General features: G+C 39.7%; 1 protein-coding gene across 3 annotated transcripts in view; it reads right to left on the bottom strand.

Moving 5' to 3' along the window:
* Window positions 1-19,093, bottom strand: part of LOC133650338 (CMP-N-acetylneuraminate-beta-galactosamide-alpha-2,3-sialyltransferase 1-like) — a 156,102-nt gene that overhangs the window by 32,324 nt on the left and 104,685 nt on the right. For 2 of the 3 annotated variants that reach the window (XM_062047468.1, XM_062047469.1), the window contains exons 2-3: window positions 13,093-13,592; window positions 8,215-8,408 (exon numbers count right to left, since the gene is read on the bottom strand). In XM_062047468.1, the coding sequence (XP_061903452.1) occupies window positions 8,215-8,408; window positions 13,093-13,374 (476 nt within the window). In that variant the 5' untranslated portion in view covers window positions 13,375-13,592. Of the gene's footprint in view, window positions 1-8,214; window positions 8,409-13,092; window positions 13,593-16,631; window positions 16,820-19,093 lie in introns of those variants that run through there. The other variant, XM_062047467.1, reaches the window with a different exon arrangement.

Below are 19,093 nucleotides of genomic sequence, written 5' to 3'. Positions count from 1 at the left end.
GAACTCCATTGTAAAAATGGGTGTTTCTACATATGATGTTTGTTCTATTTTATTTTATGCTTAAATCTACCATGTTCACATTGGTTAAGTGTGTAGTTATGTTACCTTAAATTTGGCTGCAATGGTGTCATTTTGACAATTGTTTTGTTCATATCATAATTAGGAATGTCCGATAATATCGGCAGTCCGATATTATCGGCCGATAAATGCTTTAAAATGTAATATCGGAAATTATCGGTATCGTTTTCAAAATTATCAGTATCAGTTTCAAAAAAGTAAAATGTATGACTTTTTAAAACGCCGCTGTGTACACGGACGTAGGGAGAAGTACAGAGCGGCAATAAACCTTAAAGGCACTGCCTTTGCGTGCCGGCCCAGTCACATAATATCTACGGCTTTTCACACACACAAGTGAATGCAAGCATACTTGGTCAACAGCCATACAGGTCACACTGAGGGTGGCCGTATAAACAACTTTAACACTGTTACATATATGCGCCACACGTGAACCCACACCAAACAAGAATGACACACATTTCGGGAGAACACAACATAAACACAACAGAACAAATACCCAGAACCCCTTGCAGCACTAACTATTCCGGGACGCTACAATATACAGCCCCCGCTACCCCTAACCCCCACCTCAACCCCTCACCTTCAACCTCCTCATGCTCTCTCAGGGAGAGCATGTCCCAAATTCCAAGCTGCTGTTATGAGGCATGTTAAAAAAAATAATGCACTTTGTGACTTCAATAATAAATATGGCAGTGCCATGTTGGCATTTTTTTCCATAACTTGAGTTGATTTATTTTGGAAAACCTTGTTACATTGTTTAATGCATCCAGCGGGGCATCACAACAAAATTAGACATAATAATGTGTTAATTCATCGGTATCGGTTGATATCGGAATCGGTAATTAAGAGTTGGACTATCGGAATATCGGATATCTGCAAAAAAGCCATTATCGGACATCTCTAATTATAATTGTAATTTTTGAATGATGATAAATGAATGTGTCATGGCAGTTGTGGATGTCACCAATGCGGCGGTTTGAGGAAACACTCGGTTGCTTTATCCAAACACGTTTTTAACGGTGAACTGCCAAGATGAGAATGCTAAACAGGAAGTGCTTAAAGTTTAATGGCTTTGTAAATACACCGAGACAAAGTCTAAGATCATTGTGCTCTTCATGGTGTCCATTTTTTCCCTCAGAATTTGCAACTAACTTGAAGTGTTTTGCCAACAGGATTATTTGTAACGCGTACATTTTCAGAATGTGCTTGTTCCATTTTGGCCAAAGTAAGACAAACCATTTAAAAAAATTACGTGTTGTGGTTTATTTTCAGACCCGTAGTCCATTTCTGTGTGTGGAAAATCGCACTTTTTAAAGTCAATTTCAAACAACACGTGTGCCGCACAAAACCTATTTGACACGCTGGCTTAGCCATCCTTCTTAATGGAGTTATATGCACAAGCTTACATCAAACTCTCGCAATATTAGCTTGACTGATCCTCAATTCAGCGGTGCAAATACTGCTGGGAGATTGTGATTGAGGAGAAAATAACGTTATATGGAAAAAAGGCAAACAGAATTTGAGGTGAAATATGTATTCCATTGTTCCGCGGCTTGTTGTCTTGCTGCTCGGCCGACCTTTTGGCTCAGTGGCACGACCTCCAACCAGGCATGACTACAAATATCAGGCTGGAATGAGAGAATTAAAAAAATAGCAGCGTGATGCAGCAAACCGCTCCACTAATGGCTCACAGAATATTCTTGAATAATTGACTTGGTAAGACGGCGCCATACTGCTGTCACAGCGCTGGCTGGCCCAGATGATAAGCAGCAATGCTGTTTTGTAATGACACAGCAGCCATGACTGGCATTAATTAAAAAAGTCATGTGAGGAAGCAGAGGTTTTTTTTTTTCCATTAGGCCTAAAATTATAACGTTATTATGCTAGCTTTTTTTTGTTTTTATTCAGCAAAATTTGTCGTAAAAGGGTGGAGTGCCATCTGCGGCTTGGGGAGGAGACCCTGCCCCAAGTTGAGGAGTTCAAGTACCTCGGGGTCTTGTTCACGAGTGAGGGAAGAGTGGATCGTGAGATCGACAGGCGGATCAGTGAAAAAATTCAGTGTTTAAAAATTCAGTGTTTAAAAAATTCAATGTTTAAAAAAATTCAGTGTTTGAAATATTCAGTATGGAAAAATTCCATGTTAAAAAAAAAGTATTAAGGAAAATTCAGTGTTTAAAAAAATTCAGTGTTTAAAAAAAATCAGTGTTTGAAAAATTCAGTGTTCAAAAAATTGTGTTAAAAAAAAATATGTTCAAAAAATTCAGTGTACAGACCTCTGAATAAGATATTTTGGTACTTGACGCATGTTGCAGTTAGCATTTTAGCATGCTAACATTATCAACTTAGCTTTTTTCAACTAATTTAGCAGGTAAACACCTAAATGTCATATACTTTGGTATTTCACTAATGGTAACTGTAAGCACGCTATTGTTAGGATGCAAATATAGTACTGTTAGCATGCTAGATTCAAGCTCATTTTCCTCATATTTTTGGTAACTTTACGCTATCCGGCCAGCGTGCTAGCCTGGAGAAATAACTTTACTTCTTCTTGTCAGGAAACAAGGCGCTAACGAACAGACGCAATGGGAATTAGGGATATACTATGTTCTGAGGAGTGAGAAGGCACATGTTATCAGCAAGGAGACTGAGGCCTAAAATGAGAAAACTTAGTTTTTGTTTCACTTTAAACAGGAGTTGTAGCTTTACTTTGAACTTTTTTGTCTACGTTTATTGTAGAGTTATAGCTTTTCTTCTTGTTGGCAGGAAGCAAAATGCCAACAAACATCAACAATGGAAAAAAGGCATCTACTGTATCCTGAGAAGTACGAAGGCACATGTTATCGAAAAGGAGACTGAGGGCAGCAAGAACATGCAGCAGTGTACCAAAGTGGAGACTATGTTACAGATTTGCGAGATGATAACAAAAGATAATAGTTGAGAAAAATTGTCTGATGTATTCTAAGGAATCAGAAGAAATGTGTTATCCATGAGGATACTAAGGGCAGAAGGAAACCGCAACACTGCAGCAAAGTGAAGACTTTGGAGTTACAAAAACAACAACAACAACAGAATAAAAAGGTCTACTCTACTATAATGAATTCGAAGAAACATGTTTTCCATGAGGAGACTAAGGGCAGCAAGAAAACGCTGCACTGCAGCAACGTCGAGACTGTGGAGATATAAATTTACTTATTCTTGTCAGGAAACAAGGCGCTAACGAACAGACGCAATGGGAATTACGGATATACTATATTCTGAGCAGTGAGAAGGCACATGTTATCAGCAAGGAGACTGAGGGCAGCAAGAAAAGGCAGCAGTGTAGCAAAGTGGAGACTATTAAGTTACAGCTTTGTGAGATGCTAAAAAAAGACAATAGTGGAGAACAATTGTCTGCCGTATTCTAAGGAATCAGAAGAAATGTGATATCCATGAGGATACTAAGGGCAGAAAGAAAACGCAACACTGCAGCAAAGTGAAGACTTTGGAGTTATAGCTTTACTTGTTCTGGCATGAATTGAGGTGCTAACAAAAACAACAACAAAATAAAAAGGTCTACTCTACTCTAAGGAATTCGAAGAAACATGTTTTCCATGAGGAGACTAAGGGCAGCAAGAAAACGCTGCACTGCCACAACGAGAAGCCTGGAGAAATAACTTTACTTCTTGTCAGGAAACCAGGCGCTAACGAACAGACGCAATGGGAATTATGGATATACTATATTCTGAGGAGTGAGAAGGCACATGTTATCAGCAAGGAGACTGAGGGCAGCAAGAAAATGCAGCAGTGTAGCAAAGTGGAGACTATGAAGTTACAGCTTTGCGAGATGCTAACAAAGGACAATAGTGGATAACAATTGTCTGCCGTATTCTAAGGAATCAGAAGAAATGTGTTATCCATGAGGGTACTAAGGGCAGAAAGAAAACGCAACACTGGAGCAAAGTGAAGACTTTGGAGTTATAGCTTTACTTGTTCTGGCATGAATTGAGGTGCTAACAAAAACAACAACAGAATAAAAAGGTCTACTCTACTCTAAGGAATTCGAAAAAACATGTTTTCTATGAGGAGACTAAGGGCAGCCAGAAAATGCTGCACTGCAGCAACGTGGAGACTGTGGAGATATAACTTGACTTCCTCTTGTCAGGAAACAAGGTGCTAACGAACAGACGCAATGAGAATTAGGGATATACTATATTCTGAGGAGTGAGAAGGCACATGTTATCAGCAAGGAGACTGAGGGCAGCAAGAAAATGCAGCAGTGTAGCAAAGTGGAGACTATGTTACAGCTTTGCGAGATGCTAACAAAGGACAATAGTGGAGAACAATTGTCTGCCGTATTCTAAGGAATCAGAAGAATGTGTTATCCATGAGGATACTAAGGGCAGAAAGAAAACGCAACACTGCAGCAAAGTGAAGACTTTGGAGTTATAGCTTTACTTGTTCTGGCATGAATTGAGGTGCTAACAAAAACAACAGAATAAAAAGGTCTACTCTACTCTAAGGAATTCGAAGAAACATGTTTTCCATGAGGAGACTAAGGGCAGCAAGAAAACGCTGCACTGCAGCAACGTGGAGACTGTGGAGATATAACTTGACTTCCTCTTATCAAGAAACAAGATGCTAACAAACAGACACAATGGAAATTAGGGATCTACTATATTCTGAGGAGTAAGAAGGCACATGTTATCAGCAAGGAGACTTAGGGCAGCAAGAAAATGCAGCAGTGTAACAAAGTTGGGACTGTGTAGTTTTAACTTTACTTCTTTTTGGCAGGAAACAAGATGCTAACAAAAGACAATAGCAGAAAACAAAGGTCTACAGTAGTATAAGGAATCAGACAAATCACGTTATCTAAGAGGAGACTCAGGGCAGCAAGAAAAAAGCAGCACTGCAGCAAGGTGTAGCCTGAGGAGTTGCAGTGTTACTTCTTTTTGGCAGGTAACAAGGTGCTAACAAACATAATCTTGGGAAAATAGGGATCTATTATATTCTGATGAGTAAGAAGGCATATGTTATCAGCAAGGAGACTAAGGGCAGCAAGAAAGTGCGGCAAAGTGGAGCCTGAAGTTTTAGCTTTAATGGATTTTGGTAGGAAACGACAATAGGGGAATACAAGGGGTCTACTGTATTCTAAGGAATCAGAAGAAACATGTTATCCAAAAGAGACTTAGGGCTGAAAGAAAATGCAGCACTGCAGCAATGTGTAAACTTGGTTTTGGTAGTAAACAAGATGCTAACAAACAACAATGGGTGAGAAAAAGTGTGTACTATATTTTAATGAGTTAGAAGACAGATTTTTATCCAGGAGGAGACTGAGGGCAGCAATAAATCGCAGCACTGCAGCAAAGTGGAGACGGTGGCGTTATAGCTTGACTGGTTTTTTGCCTGAAACAAGATGCTAACAACTGTATTCTGAGGAGTAAGAAGAAACATGTTCTCCAAGAGGAGACTGAGGGCAGCAAAAACAGCAGTGCAACAAAGTGTCGACTGTGGAGTTATTGCTTTACTTGGTTTTGGCAGGAAACGAGATACAAACAATAGACGATAACAAGGGTCTACTGTATTTACTTCAAAAAGGTAAGAAGACAGGTTATCCAAGAGGAGAATGAGGGCAACAATAGAACAGAGTTGCAACAAAGTGGAGACTATTATTAAGAAGGCATATGTTATCCAAGAAGAGACTGAGGGCAACATATTTGATCATGTAGCAGTGGTTTATACTAGTAGAAAGTAGTAGGATTTGTACCTGGTAGTACTATACCAGGGGTCGGCAACCCAAAATGTTGAAAGAGCCATATTGGACCAAAAATACAAAAACAAATCTGTCTGGAGCCGCAAAAAATTAAAAGCCATATTACATACAGATAGTGTGTCATGAGATATTGAGACACTTGTGATTTAGGGCTATATAAATAAACATTGATTGATTGATTGATATACATTGAATTAAGATGACTTAAAGGAAACTAAATGACCTCAAATATACCTACAGATGAGGCATAATGATGCAATATGTACATATAGCTAGCCTAAATAGCATGTTAGCATCGATTAGCTTGCAGTCATGCAGTGACCAAATATGTATGATTAGCACTCCACACAAGTCAATAACATCAAGAAAAGTCACCTTTGTGCATTCATGCACAACGTTAAAAGTCTGGTGGACAAAATGAGACAGAAAAAGAAGTGGCATAAAACACGTCCTAGAAAGTCGGAGAAAGTTATACATGTAAACCAGGGGTCACCAACCTTTTTGAAACCAAGAGCTACTTCTCGGGTACTGATTAATGCGAAGGGCTACCAGTTTGATACACACTTAAATAAATTGCCAGAAATAGCCAATTTGCTCAATTTACCTTTAACTATGTTATTATTAATAATTAATGATATTTACACTTAATTGAACGGTTTAAAAGAGGAGAAAACACGAAAAAAATGACAATTAAATTTTGAAACATAGTTTATCTCCAATTTCGACTCTTTAAAATTCAAAATTCAACCGAAAAAAAGAAGAAATTTTTTTTAAAATAAATTTTAATCACAATAAGTTTGAAGAAATATTTCACAAATATTCTTTGTCGAAAAAACAGAAGCTAAAATGAAGAATTAAATTAAAATGTATTTATTATTCTTTACAATAAAAACAATTAATTTACTTGAACATTGATTTAAATTGTCAGGAAAGAAGAGGAAGGAATTTAAAAGGTAAAAAGGTATATGTGTTTAAAAATCCTAAAATCAATTTTAAGGTTGTATTTTTTTCTCTAAAATTGTCTTTCTGAAAGGTATAAGAAGCAAAGTAAAAAAATTAATGCATTTATTTAAACAAGTGAAGACCAAGTCTTTAAAATATTTTCTTGGATTTTCAAATTCTATTTGAGTTTTGTCTCTCTTAGAATTAAAAATGTCGAGCAAAGCGAGATCAGCTTGCTAGTAAATAAGTACAATTTAAAAAATAGAGGCAGCTCACTGGTAAGTGCTGCTATTTGAGCTATTTTTAGAACAGGCCAGCGGGCTACTCATCTGGTCCTTACGGGCTACCTGGTGCCCACGGGCACCGCGTTGGTGACCCCTGATGTAAACAAACTACGGTGAGTTCAAGGACCGCCAAAATTAGTAGGACAAAACGGCGCTCACCAAATACTCGAATCAGTGAAGCATGTTTAATATAAACAGTGTAATTTCTAACAATTAGGGAGGTTTGTGTCATGTTTGTCCTCCTACAGAAACCACATTAAAACAAAAAATATATTTTCTTCCCCTCATCTTTTTCCATTTTTTCATACATTTTTGAAAAAGCTCCACAGAGCCACTAGGGCAGCCGCGGGTTGCCAACCCCTGTACTATCAGTGTTTCCCACACATTCATTTATTTGTGGCGGCCTGCCACGAAATAATTAAGGCCGCCACACAAAACATTTTTAAATTTTTTTTTTTTTTTTTTGTGTCCTGTCAAGCTTCTCAGGCAAATCATATAGTTGATGTAGATGCCCATATCGGCTGTTCAGATTTACTTAACAAAAGAGAAGTGTAGGATCAAGATTTTTGGAGCTCTTTGTTCAGTGGATCAGATGTTTGATGAAGCTCTGTGTCTATCTACCACCACTATTGTTTTCTGTTTATTTGTTACTGACTGTGGCAGGACACCTCTGCCTCTGTTTCACTTTATGTTGCTGGTAAATAATATGGTTGTAGTATTAGGCTAAAGTAAAATTATTTAGTATGCACTAATTAAAGGGGCAGAGCTTTAAGAGACATTTTAGCTTTTATTTTTTTATAAGATATATTTTTTGTAAGAACCACAATTAATAAATATATTTCAGTGAATAACTTATTGTTCAAATCTGTATATAAATATGTACATAAAGTGTTGTAATTATATTGTAAAATTGATGGATGGATGGACGTTTAAAACAAAATTGTTATTATTAATTAGTAAGTATAAATTTTTTGAGCCTTTTTAGAGAAAATCATATCATTGTAGTAAATTATGCAAATTACGCGATGATATCATGGTGACCACGCCCATAGCCACGCCCCCACCGCCACAGGTATCTTGGCAGTTTATGGGAAACACTGACTATACAGAGGAAAAAGGACAATATTAGTGGAAAAGCATGGAAAATTGGGAGAAAATGACCTTATAATGAAATGACTGGAGTCGATGAGGCCGCCATACTGGGATCCTTTCAGGTTGCCCGAGTTCCCCACCACGGCGCAGGTGCGGCAGCGCTCCGGCCCGGCGTCCATGTAGAGCACCTCATCGGGAATGACTTGGAAAAGCTCGTCCACCACCTCGCTGAAGTTTGCCGGGTGGCTCTCCGCCTGCAGCCACTGGTGACACAGCAAAGAGACGGCGGACCCTTAGAGAGAGACGCCTCGCCGCGGGCTCACTTTAAGTGGAAGCGATTGAAGAAGGCCAAAAGGTAGCGTTAGACGGCCAAGGCATTACTGACACGTCCCCGGGGAGGGCTGTTTGTCTTCTGGTGGCTCTCAACTCCCGGAGACGTCAAATAAAATAAATGCGGTGGGTTTTATTTGCGCAGGGGAAGCTGGAAACAGAAGCGGTATAGTTTGCAATTATTTAATCCACAAAGAGACACTATTTTCTTTATTCAGCCTGCACGTGTCATTTAAAGAAATTAGGCCCATCCAGAGGTCACGCCCTTAACATCCCTGCCAGCTAAATAATGACATTTGCTTCACCCGAGAGCCGTTTGCTCAAACGACTTGTGACAGGAAGGCCACCCTGCGCTTTTATTTTCCTGTTCTGGCCTCTAATTGGACACGGTGTGAGGGGAATGCAGGAAAGCAAAGGCTGCCTGTCAGATAGAAAAGGTAGGGGCGGTTATATGCTGTGTGGTTTGCACTGTTTGTAAAATTACTCTAAAACAATGTATTATAGTTACCAAAAAAATTACTTTATTACTGACCAATATTCCCTCTAATTTTTCATGTGTGTGAGCAAACGCCAAAAACTCCCTGAGCATTCAGTGGAGCCCATGTGAGCAACATCAGACGTGCACACTGTGGCTACACCAGCAGCACACCTGTCCCAAACTTGACTAAATAACAAGTTCAATCTCATCCATCCATCCATTTTCTACCGCTTGTCCCTTTCGGGGTCGCGGGGGGTGCTGGAGCCTATCTCAGCTGCATTCGGGCGGAAGGCGGGGTACACCCTGGACAAGTCCCCACCTCACCGCAGGGCCAACACAGATAGACAGACAACATTCTCTTATTATTATAATCAAATGACAGCAGTCATTTCCATTTCTAATATAAGTGTTTAGGCCCACTTACAATGACAATAACAAAAAATATTGTTTTTCATGAACTGTGTACTTGTATTGTTTGTCTGGGTGGAGGTCCTGCTTTGGAAATAATTTGTACCCCTTTCAGACATTGCATTTAGTTCCCATTGAAACATTCACATGTTGCACAATGAGATGTAAGCAGGGGATCATGTGTACATTCCTGCAACTTCCTGTTTGTAAAAAATATTTATTTAATATACTAACAGCATTTCATGATTAATATTTATAAATTAAAATTCCTAATAAATGACACTAGAATAAGCACACATTTGATTGGTAAATCATAGTGTAACGACCTGGAATTACACTTTATGTGTGGTGTTGGAGTTGTCCGACTTTTTGTGTGGCTGTAAACGCATCACTGGCTAAGTGCCATATGTGCATGTGTTGGCGCAAGTGAGAAAGAGCGAGCGGCTGCTGTTGATATAACAAAGTTGCTTTTGGTCTGGTTTGTACTGCAGAAAATGACCAGTTTTGCTAGATATATATTTTTTTTACTAATGTTTTGGTGATGGCCGACAAAGAGTTTCGCTCAGTAAAGTGATGGATGGAATTCATGTCCTCAAAGCGTCTCGACAGACGTTACAATATTTCAACAATGATGACGAAAACTGTTTTCTCCGTCGTGTCCGTGTCGTGTCGAAAATTGTTATGCGCTTGTTTTTTTATTTGATTTTGTGCGTGGCATAGATTTGCGTGCGCAGAGGACGCTTGAGCAGTGCGCAATTGCACAGGCGGGCACCTTAGAGGGAACATTGTTACTGACATAATTCCTCTTTAATAAATGTAATTAATTACTAGGGAAAGTAATTATTACGTGATTTAAAAGAAACAAAAATATCCGGCAAATGCAGTTGAGAGACGTTTCATGAAAGCTGAGTGTGTGCCTTTAAAAGTCATTGCATGTTGCTAGGGTTGTTCGCTCTTGAATCTTTTTACTGGATTGTGTTACCTCTGGTTAATAAAGAGAGAATGTGCTTCGATGGCTGTCTTGTCTCCTTGTCCACAAACGGGGTATTGCAGGTTTGCAATTAATCAGATTAAAAGTTTACTGGAATAAAAATGCTTCATGTAAACACGCCTTTTAGGAATATTCCGACCCGATCACACGCCTTCGGATCAAAATTTAATTTGCATTCGAGACAGGTGGTTTGTGCCAAGTGAATTCAGATTTGAGAGCATGTCAACACATCTCCCGAACTTTGGGTAGAAAGTATCCTTATTTTGCATGTCTGTGGCGTCAGCAGTGTTGGGTTCGTTACTGAAAACCAGTAACAAGTTACAGTTACTAGTTACTTTATTTCAAAAGTAACTCAGTTACTAACTCAGTTACTTAAACCAAAAAGTAATGCGTTACTGTGAAAAGTAACTATTTAGTTACTTCTTTTTTTCTTCTTTTTTTTTTTTTAAAGCTCCCATTAATGCCCTTTTAGCCTTCATTTCAGTACTGTTATTGCACTGGAGAATAATACAGTCTGTTGATCAGCGCTAGGAATTTTCAAAATGGGGTCCCAGGGACCCCATCAAGTCATAAAAATGGGGTCCTACAGTACATTTTTGGGGTCCCACTTTTTTGTAAGCGTTTTGAAAAAAAAAGAAAGATAAACGTATGCATTATCCTGTTGTATCTCACATTCTATATTGTGTTTTGGAAAAAGGTTGTCATAAACGTTACTTTATTCATAAAAAAAAAATAAAAAAAATACAATTGTATACATATGTAAATGTATTCAGTTATAAACATTCATTCACTTACTTCTTTCCTTCATGGATCTAAACTTTACCGCTGCTGGTAGTTTTTTCTATGTTTTTATTTAATAATTTATAGGTGTATTTATTTCAGTATAAAAGTGTAAAAATAGTTTTGCTTGGGTCATGAAATGATGATAATGGTGTGCCAGGGCATACATACATTTTATATTTAACGCTTAAATCTCTGGAGTCTACATCAACTTCACATCTATCCCTCATTTCAAAATGTTTTAGTTTTTTTTATGTTGTTTTTTTGTTTGTTTGTTTTCCGCCCTTTTTTGTCAAACAAAACTATGTTTTTAATGGCAAACACACAAAATATGCAAAATCTTCCACCAAAAATATTTTTCAAAGTGGAATATTTGATGTGAAGTAATCGGAACCTTGGATAGGTCAATAATTCATAAAAACGTTGATTTTGATTCAATATTATGTTTTGAGCAATGACAGTTTGAAAGAAAAAAAAAAACAGCTTTGTTTTATTAGTCATTATTGCAACTTTTTCTAAATTACATTTCACCTTTAAGCTTTTTTATTTCACTTATGTTATGTTTATTTTAATAGTATTTTTAGAATGTGCCGTGGGCCTTTAAAACATTAGCTGTGGGCCGCAAATGGCCTCCGGGGCACACTTTTGACACCCCTGCTATAGATAATAAAAAATGTAATCTGATAAATCTATCGATAAAAAGCAGAGCCTGGCGACGCATGCGCGTTTATCATAACTCTCTCACTCTCTCTGTCTCCACCCCTCCCTCACGAATGCTGTGGCGCGCACCCCTCCCCCCTCCCTCCCCACACCCAGACAGACACACAGCGCGCCTCTTCCTTGTGACACAGGAGATTCAGAAGGACGACACCGCAGCGCTCCAATAAAACACTCAGATCTTCTGTTTTTAGCCGATACTACATAAAAAATAACGTAAAGTAATGCAGTAACGCATCATGTAGTAACGGTAACTGAGTTACTGAATATAAAAAATAACGCGTTAGATTACTTTGTAACGCATTAGTCCCAACACTGGGCGTCAGCTGTACTTGAGTGGTCCAGGGGGACTATATTTAGTTGTCTCGAAATAAAGCGATTGTCTCGCTACTGTCTCCCCTCAGGCACGTACACAGAATGTATGGAACATTAACTTCTAAAGGCCTTAGTGGCCACATGCGTGGACAGCACCTTATAGCTCTTATTTCCAAAATTGTGTACACTACTGAATTGGGGTCTTATGGCCGCTTATGTGGACACTTATACTGCCATCTGGTGGTGTCAGAAGAGTATAACATACAATGGAATTTGGAAAAAAAAGTGTAAAAATAAAAATTTGCATGTCACTACACATGAAGTACACGTTTGTTACTTATGGACTAAGTACATCATATAAAAAAGATGATTTTTAGTTATTATTCTAATTAGGGTCCAATAAGCCCAAATAGCAAAGAGAAATAAAAAAAAGCATGTAAACAAACGGCTTGGGCCTTAAGAGGTTAAGACGCGCGGCAACCCGCACATGGAGGGCACAAACCAGCTCCATTTTAAAAAGAGAGGTAAAACAAAAGTCGCGAAGGGAAGGAATAATTGATAAATAAGTAACTTGACCAAGTCAGACAAGCAGAAATGCACGGTCATGTTTGTTTACGGCGGAAGTCACTGCTTCCTGTTCTTGACGACATAAGTAATTGGAAAAATGATTTTGGATAAGACAAGTCGATGCCGTGATTTTACAAAAACGTGATGAAAATCTCTCTCAATTTGCTGTTCCATGCGTTGTTCACTAAGAAATCATCGAGAATATAGAAACAATGCTAACCTTACGGTGGGCGTGATTAGCACATTCCGCAATAATATTACGATAGAAAAAGTTGGGGAGAATAACGTCGTAATTTTACACATACACACATTCATGTTGGGGAATTTTCATTACATTTGAATGACTTTTCAGCATTCTTACCTGCCACCATTTAAAGGTGTCGTCAGAGAGGGCGCTGTTGTCCCTGGTCATGAGCGGGTGTACCGACAGGTTGAAGCGCTCCGTGAACCAGACGTCGTCCTCGTCCCGCTCGGTTACGCAGTGCCGACACGCACACGGCCCCTTGGAAGACGCCGACAAGCGGAAGGTGTACTTGTACAAGTAGCTGGAGGGGTCCCGGAAGGTGTAATTGAACAGGAACGTGGTGAAGGTAACGGCGCAAAAAAGCAGCGCCAAGGTCCTCCTCCTTTTGGTGAGCGTCATGCTGGAGTCAGAACCTTCAAGACGGAAATAGCCCCCGGATCATTCTGAAGAAAAAGCGAGTCCGTGGAGGCCGTGTTGCTCAGTAAATTGATTCTCTTCCGTCTTGATTTCATGAATCCATCGACGAGCGGCAAAATCCCATGACACTTTGCTCTGCTCCCGTGTTGACTCTGTAAGGTCAGCGGCTGGGGGGGTCATCCGTTCGCTCAATCATCTACCTGAAATGTACACAAAAGGACATTTGGGATATTTGGGGAAAGACACATAAAACTTGATTTCTATTTTCATTACTTTCCTTTTTCATTAAATAAAGAATATGATCAGAGTTCCCAAAAACTAAAAATTTGGGGTCTACTGTATTTACTTCAAAAAGGTAAGAAAAAGGTTATCCGAGAGGAGAATGAGGGCAACAATAAAACAGGGCAGCAGCATAGTGGAATATTTGCTTTACTTGGGTTTGGCAGGAAACGAGATACAAACAATAGAAGATAACAAGGGTCTACTACTGTATTTACTTCAACAAGGTAAAAAAGAGGTTATCCTAGAGGAGAATGAGGGCAACAATAAAACAGGGCAGCAGCAAAGTGGAATTTTTGCTTTACTTGGTTTTGGCAGGAAACGAGATACAAAATGTAGAAGATAACAAGGGTCTACTTGATTTACTTCAACAAGGTAAGAAAAAGGTTATCCTAGAGGAGAATGAGGGCAACAATAAAACAGGGCATCAGCAAAGTGGAATTTTTGCTTTACTTGGTTTTGGCGGGAAACGAGATACAAACAATAGAAGATAACAAGGGTCTACTTGATTTACTTCAACAAGGTAAGAAAAAGGTTATCCGAGAGGAGAATGAGGGCAACAATAAAACAGGGCAGCAGCAAAGTGGAATTTTTGCTTTACTTAGTTTTGGCAGGAAACGAGATACATGCAATAGAAGATAACAAGGGTCTACTACTGTATTTACTTCAACAAGGTAAGAAAGAGGTTATCCGAGAGGAGAATGAGGGCAACAATAAAACAGGGCAGCAGCAAAGTGGAATTTTTGCTTTACTTGGTTTTGGCAGGAAACGAGATACAAACAATAGAAGATAACAGGGGTCTACTGTATTTACTTCAACAAGGTAAGAAAAAGGTTATCCGAGAGGAGAATGAGGGCAACAATAAAACAGGGCAGCAGCAAAGTGGAATTTTTGTTTTACTTGGTTTTGGCAGGAAACGAGATACAAGCAATAGAAGATAACAGGGGTCTAATGTATTTACTTCAAAAAAAAAAAAAAAAAAGGTTATCCTAGAGGAGAATGAGGGCAACAATAAAACAGGGCAGCAGCAAAGTGGAATTTTTCCTTTACTTGGTTTTGGCAGGAAACGAGATACAAACAATAGAAGATAACAGGGGTCTAATGTATTTACTTCAAAAAAAAAAAAAAAAGGTTATCCTAGAGGAGAATGAGGGCAACAATAAAACAGGGCAGCAGCAAAGTGGAATTTTTCCTTTACTTGGTTTTGGCAGGAAACGAGATACAAACAATAGAAGATAACAGGGGTCTACTGTATTTACTTCAAAAAGGTAAGAAAAAGGTTATCCGAGAGGAGAATGAGGGCAACAATAAAACAGGGCAGTAGCAAAGTGGAATTTTTGCTTTACTTGGTTTTGGCAGGAAATGAGATACAAACAATAGAAGATAACAAGGGTGTACTGTATTTACTTCAAAAAGGTAAGAAAGAGGTTATCCGAGAGGAGAATGAGGGCACCAATAAAACAGGGCAGCAGCAAAGTGGAATTTTTGCTTTACTTGGTTTTGGCAGGAAACGAGATACAAACAATAGAAGATAACAAGGGTCTACTGTATTTACTTCAAAAAGGTAAGAAAGAGGTTATCCGAGAGAAGAATGAGGGCAACTATAAAACAGGGCAGCAGCAAAGTGGAATTTTTTACTTACATTTTTATAACTAATTATATTTTTTGTGATGTCACTTCCTATGAGGAAGCGTAACGGGGGTCAGTCACTTCCTTTGAGGAAGGGTAACGGGGGGCCATGTGTGTGTTGGTATGTTGGCCACTCCCTGACCACCTCAAGCATGGCCGGCCCGTGGCGTAGGCCGTATAGGCAAATGCTAAGGGTGCCGTCCATCAGGGGGAACCACGCCAGTGCCACAAATGTTGGAGAAAAAAAAACAAAAAAACACACAAAAAAAGTTGGTACTATTATTTCTAAATACAAAAAATAATCCCACGTTAATTAAAATGCAAAGTAAAGCCTATTTAATAGAAATATTATTTGTTACAACATTACGCCCCCCCCCCCCCCCCCCCCCCCCCCCGCACGGTGCGCCCCCTCCCATCCCGTATCATGACTCTTTTTGGACGTCACCATATCAAAAAATCAACACATGTCAAAACGGCCAAAACTGTCAGGTGCCTAGGGAAGAAAAAAGAGAAAAGAAGAGGAGGAGAAACGAGAAAAAGACAGAGGTAGCAGGTAGGTAACGTTAGCCTACATGAAATTATTTGTCTGTTACAGAATGTGATATTAACCTGGCTTTTTAGCATTAAGCTAATGTTACATGATTCGGCAATTGCTAATCAAAAAATAGCTAATTCTGTTTTATGGTCGGGTTAATATTGTGGAGGGGGCTAAATTGTTATGGAAAATAACAATGTAACGTTCGGTGATTACAGTACTCCCCCCTTACATTCCTCAGGGACATTTGTATTAGATCTTTTAAGCAGGTGTTTTTTGTTGACATTGTCATTGCCTTCTGGTTAGCTAATGTTTGCCCTGCAGGTAATAGTCACTTGTCCACCCCTTTATATATTAGGTATCATTGTAAGCCTAGTTGTTAAAGTGCACATCATTAATGTTAATTAAGCAATATCACATGAGAGGGAATGCTGTTTTTTAATTTGAGCACTGCTGTGATTCGGTTAAAGATAATCATAACATAGCATTCTCATATAATATATTATACTGTTACTTTGCATTCTGCTATTCAGCATTTCACTGTAATGATGACAATAAATTGAATCTAATCTAATTTGCATATCAGTTAACATCATACATATATCTGTTTGGTTTTTCATCTATATTATATCCTTTCATTTTATTCCTGGAATCATATGTTTTTACTATTAGACTGTAATACTCAATGGTGTCACATACTCCTCTCTTCAGATGCGCTGTTGAAGTTTGTAAATCCCACCCGTGGGCCATCTACCACATCTACCGCTGCTGCCTCCACTTCAGCAGCACAACCCACCAGTGATGCAGCATCAGCAGCACAACCCAGCCATGATGCAGCAGCATCAAGCGGTCTTCCTGTTGCCTCCACCTCAGCAGCACAACCCACAAGTGATGCAGCATCAGCAGCACAACCCAGCAGTGATGCAGCAGGATCAAGCGGTCGTCCTGTTGCCTATACCTCAGCAGCACAACCCAGCAGTGATGCGGCAGCATCAAGCGGTCCTCCTGCTGCACCAATAGACCCTGCTGACTGGCCTTCTGCTTTAACTGAAAAGGTACAAACAGAGTTAGTTCACAGAGGTCCGTTTGTAATTGATAGTGACTTCACATTCCCGACACAGAAAGACGGACGAAGGTGTCAGCATGATTATTTTAACAGACTCTTAATCAATGGGGAAAAGGTGAAAGGAACCTGGCTTATGTACTCGAAAAAAGAGGATAGCTTGCACTGCTTCTGCTGCAAAATGTTTTCCAAGAGATATTACAAACTGAGTAGGGAAGGTCTGAAGGACTGGAAAAATGCAAGCCACTTAAGTGCTCAAGGTCCATGAGGATAGCCAGGAGCATAATGCTCACATGGCAACATGGAAGGACTTGGAGGTCCGTTTTGTGAAAGGACTCACAATAGATGAACAAGAGATGGCACTTGCTGAGGCTGAGAGAAAAAGGTGGCGTGAAGTTCTACATCTTTTGGTGGCAATAATTCAGTCCTTAGCTGAAACAAACATGGCTTTCAGGGGGTCCACAGACACAATAAATAAACCGGACAATGGCAATTTTCTGAAAGAAGTGGAGCTTATGGCCAAATTTGATCCAGTGATGAAGCAGCATGTCAGTAGAGTAGAAAGTGGAGCTGGCAGTCACGTACATTATCTGGGAAAAACAATCCAAAATGAACTGATTGACTCCATCAGTTCAAGAATAATAAAACGCATTGTGGAAGAGATCAAAACATCAAAGTATTTCTCCATCATTTTAGATTGCACACCTGATCTATGTCCAGTACTATGGAATGCCCTCCCGGTAACAGCTAGAGATGCTACCTCAGTAGAAGCATTTTAGTCCCATCTTAAAACTCATTTGTATACTCTAGCCTTTAAATAGACCCCCCTTTTTTAGACCAGTTGATCTGCCGTTTTCTTTTCTCCTTTGCCCCCTCGCCGGGTTATTCCGTTTCCGGTGACCATAGATGAGGTGCTGGCTGTCCAGAGTTCGGACCCGGGGTGGACCGCTCGCCTGTGCATCGGTTGGGGACGTCTCTGCGCTACTGACCTGTCTCCACTCGGGATGGTCTCCTGCTGGCCCCACTATGGACTGGACTCTCACTGTTATGTGGATCCACTAAGGACTGTACTTAGAGGGGGGGTTACCCACATATGCGGTCCTCTCCAAGGTTTCTCATAGTCATTCACATCGACGTCCCTTGTGTGGGCTCTGTGCCAAGGATGTCGTTGTGGCTTGTGCAGCCCTTTGAGACTTTTGTGATTTAGGGCTATATAAATCAACATTGATTGATAGATTGATTGATTGATCTGAGTCATAAGGAACAGCTCTCTGTCATAGTCAAGATAGTGTCACAAGAAGACATACCACAAGTTAAAGAGCATTTCCTGGGCTTTCTTGTTGCAGAAAAATCAACAGGAGATCATTTGTCAACTCTCATCCTAAAACGGTTAGAGGAGCTTAACATTCCTTTTGAAGACTGCAGAGGACAGTCTTATGACAATGGGGCCAACATGAAGGGAAAAAATAAAGGTGTTCAGGCAAGGTTGCTTCAGCTAAACTCAAGAGCTTTTTTTGTCCCATGTGGTGCCCACACTTTAAATCTGGTAGTATCTGATGCTGCAAAAAGCTCACCAGATGCCCTTGGCTACTTTGGGCATTTAGCAAAGTCATTCAAGCTCTTCTCAGCCTCCACCCATAGGTGGGGTGTCCTCCTGAAACATGTTAAAACCACTTTGAAATCATGGGCTGAGACCAGATGGGAAAGCAGATATCAGGCTCGGCAAGTCAGAGAGGCTCTTCTGGAGGTGAAGGAAACAACTACAGACCCTGTGGTGAGAGTTGAAGCCAAGTCTTTGGCTGAGGAGATTGGATCCTATCGTTTTTGCATTTGTACAGCCATCTGGTATGACATTCTCAGCAAGATCCAGTATGTGAGTAAACTCATTCAGTCGCCCTCCATGCAGTTCGATGTGGCTGTCGACTTGCTGAAGAAAACCAAAGATTCCCTCACCAGCTACAGAAACACTGGATTTTCTGATGCACAGACAACGGCAAAGGAGATGTGTGAAGAAATGAATGTGGAGGCTGAACTCAAACAAAAGCGATTGAGAACCACCAAAAGGCACTTCGGTTATGAGTCTCCAGATGAGCCCATACAAGATGCACTTAAAAAAATGGAAACCACATTTTTTAATGTGGTAGTGGATACAGCCATCTCTTCACTTGATGAGAGATTTCAGAGCCTTGGAGAGG

This window comes from Entelurus aequoreus, linkage group LG05 (assembly GCF_033978785.1).
Source record: "Entelurus aequoreus isolate RoL-2023_Sb linkage group LG05, RoL_Eaeq_v1.1, whole genome shotgun sequence".
In the NCBI taxonomy this organism is placed as follows: domain Eukaryota; kingdom Metazoa; phylum Chordata; class Actinopteri; order Syngnathiformes; family Syngnathidae; genus Entelurus; species Entelurus aequoreus.
Note: the sequence above shows the minus strand (reverse complement) of the source record. Positions and strands in the feature narration are given on the sequence as shown.